The sequence below is a fragment of the Musa acuminata genome, chromosome BXJ1-6, assembly GCF_036884655.1.
Source record: "Musa acuminata AAA Group cultivar baxijiao chromosome BXJ1-6, Cavendish_Baxijiao_AAA, whole genome shotgun sequence".
In the NCBI taxonomy this organism is placed as follows: domain Eukaryota; kingdom Viridiplantae; phylum Streptophyta; class Magnoliopsida; order Zingiberales; family Musaceae; genus Musa; species Musa acuminata.
Window position 1 is genome coordinate 25412615 of NC_088332.1, and position 6153 is coordinate 25418767.

At 38.3% G+C, this 6153-nt stretch overlaps 1 protein-coding gene across 1 annotated transcript; it reads left to right on the forward strand.

The window, feature by feature from the left end:
* Positions 1–2858: 2858 nt before the first annotated feature.
* Positions 2859–5890, forward strand: LOC103973776 (NAC domain-containing protein 17). Its single transcript, XM_009388428.3, has 5 exons — positions 2859–3238; positions 3596–3873; positions 3995–4324; positions 4713–5247; positions 5357–5890. The coding sequence occupies exons 1-5, from the start codon at positions 3058–3060 to the stop codon at positions 5746–5748; spliced, it is 1716 nt and encodes a 571-aa protein (XP_009386703.2). The 5' UTR covers positions 2859–3057; the 3' UTR covers positions 5749–5890.
* The last annotated feature ends 263 nt before the right edge of the window (positions 5891–6153 follow it).

A 6153-nucleotide genomic window follows, 5' to 3' on the forward strand; every position in this document is an offset into this window, starting at 1 on the left:
TTTTCCACGTATATCTTGGTGTTCTGTTTGATTGTGTTTCCATTTTATTCCGCTGCGTATTTTGGTCTTCTAGTATTTGTTCCTATACAAAGGTTATTCCTGTTTATATCCCCATCAGTTGGTACTCATCCCCTCTTATATGGTGTAAGTTCCAAACACTAATATATATTCTTTGATATAGACTTGAGTAAGTAGATTAAATCTTTTCTTTAACTGTTCATTGCATTTAAATTGTAGGACGATAATGTCATAAATAATTATGATGATAAATAAGATTATATGTGTCTATTATCATCAATTTGAATTTAAGAATTATAAATCGTGTGGATACCACAACAAACACATTCATTTTTAATAGATGAAGCTTGTTGATGATCATGATCCTATCATCCCATAATCTTTGTGTTTTGTTATTCAAAAATTTATTTGCATTGCTTTCAATAAGTTTTTTAGATTGATTCTTTTCATATTGATTTAAAATTACATTTTCTTTTGCACATCTAAAATAATAGTATGATTATAATATATCATATTCATTTATAAGATGCTAACGGTGAATTAAATATTTAATATTTATTATTAAAAAAAGAAAAATATACGTTCATGTGTCCTAACCAGATATATTACATATTGAGTTAATCATTCGAGCATGTGCCAAGAAAAATCTAAAGTATAAGTTATTGTATATAAAGAGAGAAAAAAACTTAATCATGTTAGCACCATAAAACACCCCAAGTGATACAGAGACCAATGGAGTGTTCAAATTTGGATTGTCCATCGATCTATTTTCATCGACATTTATGCATGACAAACTAACCCTTAATTTTTGTAAACCAGCAAATGTGTTGATTTCGGTCGTCAAACAAAAATCAATTATAAAGTCAACCAAGTCCTCGACAAAATCTGCGTGCATTTGTATGCTTCGTTCGTCCTAATCCTAATTCAAATTCTACTGGAAGACAGACTTACGATCTCATTGCCGGTCAACAGACAGCCCCCCCCGGCCAAAGAGAAGGTAGACTGCCTCGAAGCTTCTTCCATGACCAAATGTCAACCAAATAATTAGACATTACTGGTGGAATTGGACGTGCTTTCTCGTCGTTGCCGCTTCACAGCTTCCCTTCCTCGCAGTTTCCTGAGAAGGAGGACCTGCGTCACCCACCCAAATGGGATGTCTCCACTTGCCCGAAGTCAGCGTTGAGCAATCCATAACTTTGACTCGACGCTCGGGATTTGGATCCAAAGATTTGTTTCCTTCCTTACTCTTTTGACTGATCGTCATGCAGTGAAGTCATTTAAGCACGAGCGTTAATGTCTCGACCTAATATTTTATCTGTCATGACACTGTGGAGTGCCACCTGAGCAGCTATCGCCTGTTTTTTTGTGTTTTGCTGAATGTGAGATCATTAGTCTTTGTTTTGAGAGCCAAACCAGTCTTTGTTTCGCACTTTGATCTTGAGTTCTTTAAATAAATGCACGAACAAATTATTGCGATTGTTGTTTTGAAACATAACTCGAGATCGTACGAGTATAACTAAATAAAATACTTGATTAATAATAAAAAAGAAATATTTTCACTCAAAATGGTAAGATGATTCATATAATTTGATATTATTAGAAATAATATAAGTATGATTAGTGCAAAGTTAATGATGATTGAATTAACATTCAAAGTATTTGATTGGTAAGTTATATCTGATATTTTTTAACTAAAATATTGATTTAGTGATAATATATCGAATATATATATATATATATATATATATATATCAAAAATTAATAATTTAAAATATTATTTAATATATATTTTTAAATATCAATTGATATTTTATTAAAAAGTCATGAGTTAGAATGTCACTTACTTTTTTTAAAAAAAAAATATTTTAAAACAAAATTTAAAATTTATTTTGACCAAGTAGAAATCAAAGTTGGTGATGGAAGGAAAATAGGACGAGTGATTGAAAATAGTGCACAAAATAATCATTGGATATGTCCGAGATAGAGTTGGGACTCGGCCTTTCTAATGAATAGAGATTGACCAAATGAATCGAACCAATTGGGAGATCAAATTTTCAATAGGCGGCCACATGGGGGAGAGGTGTACATATGACAGGTCCATCGCTAACCAAAGAAAAATTTAATGGATAACCTAATTTTGATGGGACTAAATTAAATATTACAGTACATAGACATAATTACACGTGACCTTTTTAGTTATCCTAATTTAAACTTAATACATATATTTCCAAAAAAACTTTGAAACTTACATATATGTTTTTCTGTTAATTAATATAAAATATTATGTTAAATATACTATTTTGAATTAGCTAGTGGCACTCGAACTTAGAAGTTGTTATGCCCGATTTTTGGGATCAATGTTAATAATATATAGTTTTAAATTAAAATATATATAACATCAAGTATAAAAGAAAAATTAACGTGGCACTCAACAAGTTATATTAAAAAAAATTGAAGATGTTAAATAATTTGACAGATAAAAACTTTGATGGTATATTATAAAGTTATAGACTCCAATCCCATCTTCATCATTTATTTTTTAATACATAAATATTTTTTTTATAAAATTTATCTTAATTATTAATTTATTTAATAATAGAAAAAATAGAAAAAATGATTAATTTATGCAAGATAATTATGTGTACATCGAACGATTATCTCAATTGTGAGGAGATCTAATAGCCCAAATACCTGACTCGATGAAAACTTGCGGATTTTGATTTTTTTTTTAATATTATTTTTATTATTGTTACCGGTGCTGTTGTTGCTTTATTTTATTATTATTATTATTATTTTTTTTCCATCTTGTGGTAGTCTTATTAAGGCAGGGAGGGGAGCAGCAACAAAACTCTGATCTCTAATGAGTGAAGAGGGGCCGGGGTGAGGAGAGGAACTCGCCTCTCGTCTTGCTCTGACGTCGCTGTCGCCACCGTCGTCTCGTCTCCTCTTCCCCGCTCTTCTTTCCGGGCTGCGAAGAGGAGGACTTGGTCAACAGCTGATCTGCCGAAAACAATCGCCCGCGAGGGAAGAAGACAGGGAATGGGCGACGATCGCTTCTCGCTGGGTGAGTCCAGGTGGTGGCCGCCGGGGTTCCGGTTCCACCCCACCGACGAGGAGCTTGTCCTCTACTACCTCAAGCGCAAGTTCTGCGGACGCCGCGTCAAGCTCCCCGTCATCGGCGAAGTCGACGTCTACAAGTGGGAGCCCTGGGAACTCCCTGGTACGCAGCGCTGTTGCTGTAATACGATGCTGCCTCTCCCTCTTTGCATCCGAATCTGGTGACGCGAATCCCCTTCCTACTTTCCCCTTTGGCCTCATCCTCCTCTTTATCTTTGCCCAAGTAACCATGCCGCAGGATTCAATATGATCACTCCAAATTGCTTGCAATTGGCTACTTCAATCCTCTCCTTGCTTCCTCGAATGCCTAGTCGTACTCGATCGTCGCAGCTATATGCATCATTTCAGCTTCTTCTCGAATCAAATTAGAATCGATGTGTCGGGTTTCTCTAAATTCGTCGCCTTTTTGCCTTTTCTTCCTTGCCTGACCGAACTGTCACGACTCTGTCGTTGTTTGCAGAGAAATCAGTGTTGAAGAGTGGCGATAAGCAGTGGTACTTCTTCAGCCCTAGGGATAGGAAGTATCCTAATGGATCGAGATCCAATCGGGCTACCGAGTTCGGTTACTGGAAGGTTACGGGGAAGGACCGGACCATCTCTCAGAACTCCAAGGCCACGGGCAACAAGAAGACGCTCGTCTACTACCATGGGCGCGCCCCCAAGGGGGAACGCACCGATTGGGTGATGCATGAATACACTTTGTTTGACCAGGTGCTATTGAGCTACGACAATGTGCAGGCAAGTCAATCCTGAGTAAAAGATAGGAAACTGATTGTAGTATCTGAATTCACAGCTATCAGTGTATTTTCTTTGTTGCATATACTTTGATGGTCTTCACCTTGAGTCATCAATTTTCCAGGATTCTTATGCTCTCTATAAGGTCTTCATGAAGAGTGGACCTGGTCCTAAGAATGGGGAGCAGTATGGAGCGCCCTTTAGAGAAGAAGAGTGGGTTGATGAAGCAGCAGACGAGAGCTTCAAGAGCCAGGACAACATTGAATTGTCAAGGAATCAGGAAAACATCGAAGCACCAATTACTAAGCCTCTTCATCATCTTACCTCGTCTGGCGTGATGCATGATGCTGGGAACACTCTTCCGATAAACGAGCTAGAGGATCTTTTGCTAAAATTGCCTGAGGAGCAAGACATGGTTGGCCAGTTCTCGGAACATTCTGCATATATTTCAGAGGTATCACTGTATCCATAGTCTTTGATTATGCCCTAATCCTACATATTTGTTTGCATCACATATTTAGATTACTGATGTGCATAGACAGCAGCAAATGTAGCAACAACCATATACACATGAATCCTGCACAAGCATGGAGACACACATGGCACACCATACATGCACACAGCGCCTTTTCCAATGCATAACCTCATACATGGAGACATGCAATATATGCTCACTTGCAAGGAATAATGCACCCAAGCTCATTGGCAACACATACACTTATTATCCTGAGTTTCAGAAGCTAATGAAGTATGAAACATTCTTTATTCATGATTCGCTATACCATCAGTGATAATTCTAATTAGAGTCGGTTGCTTTTTATTGGATTTTCACTTCTGTGCAGGTTGATGTTGAAACAGAAGCTGGAAAGAATAATTTCAGCCCACCCTCAACTGAAACTACTACTTCTTTTGAGGACGATAGCACTCGGTGTGAGTTGAGCATTTTGGAGGCAAGCTTTCAAGTTGCAGAACCACATTCTTGCTTCGTGCAGCCTGTTGAGAATCCTGAGATGACTTCATTAACCTATAACTCCCATCAGAGTCCAGAGGAGACTCATGGGGAGTTTCTTGAAATCAAAGATTTCAATGAACCAGAATCTGTCATATGGAGTGGGAACAATTCAAGTAACGGAGACCAGACTGATGGACCTGATGGATTTTATGATTCTTACGATTATTTCGACGACCCTTTGTCTTTCTATAATGATTTTGAGCCTCTCGGCTTTCCAGCACGGAACTCATATCTTGATAGCTTTGGTGATGATGGGGTGCTAAATGAGTCCTATCATGTCTTGACTAATCTTTGGGAACATAATCTGGTCTCTGGTTTCTCAAATGCAGATACAAATCGGATCTTCATGGCATCACCAGCGTCAGGTGCTTAATCATTTTTCATTTGCATGATCCAGCATACCTATACAAGGCAATAGGTCATACAGCTTTTACCTGTGCTATTTCTCATTTGCTGCTGCTACTCAATACATAGGTGTCCCATATGCTTCTGCATCATCCAATATCGAGAAAACTGAAGAGCAAGGCACTCATGTTAGAGGCACCTCAGAATCATGGCTCAGTTCTGCACTCTCAAACTTGTTAGATTCTGTACCAAGCAGTCCTGCACTAGCTTCAGAAAATACCTTTATCAACAGGGCACTTGAACGTGTTTCGAGTTTTAGATCAGGGCAGGTTGGAGTTCACGGTCCAAACACCACTACAGGTGAACACGCTGCCACATCTAGAAGAAGGGGAGACCACCGCAATGGAGGGGTTCTTTTCATTTCACTCCTGGTTGGGCTGGGTGCCGTGTTCTGGGTCTTGACTGTTGGGGCTACAATAACAGTTTTCAAGGGTTTCCTGGCCAGGTTCAATTCCCCTTGAGCAAAAAAACCATTATGAGCAAGCTTTGTTCCATGTAACTCTGGGTTTCCATATCTTACTTTCCTTGATGTTGATTTGGAGTATTGTACGTGTTCATGTATACTTGTAAAGGAAGGTTAAATATCAAGTTTCAAGTTAGGTAGCACTGTTGTTAGCCTCACAGCAACTATTTTGATGTGTAGTTTTGCTGTTGTCATTCAGAGGTTCCAGAAATGAGGTGGTTTGAGATTGTGGTAAAGGGCTCCATTGCAGATCTCTCCCTCTGTTGCTGAGGCAACGGGAGATTCTGTAACTCCCCAGTTCTGGCTCTCCACAAGCTAAAAGCGTCAGAGTCATAGCAACTCGTTGGTTAAGTTTAAAATATGGAGTGACGATGCTAGTTAGATTATGTGGGGGCAAGAGCAG

Bases quoted from the DNA above. Each gene is read 5' to 3' on its own strand.
- LOC103973776 (XM_009388428.3), top strand. From the start codon at position 3,058: ATGGGCGACGATCGCTTCTCGCTGGGTGAGTCCAGGTGGTGGCCGCCG. The intron at 3,874-3,994 runs GCAAGTCAATCC...TCAATTTTCCAG, and splicing joins TGAGCTACGACAATGTGCAG to GATTCTTATGCTCTCTATAA. The intron at 5,248-5,356 runs GTGCTTAATCAT...CTCAATACATAG, and splicing joins CATGGCATCACCAGCGTCAG to GTGTCCCATATGCTTCTGCA.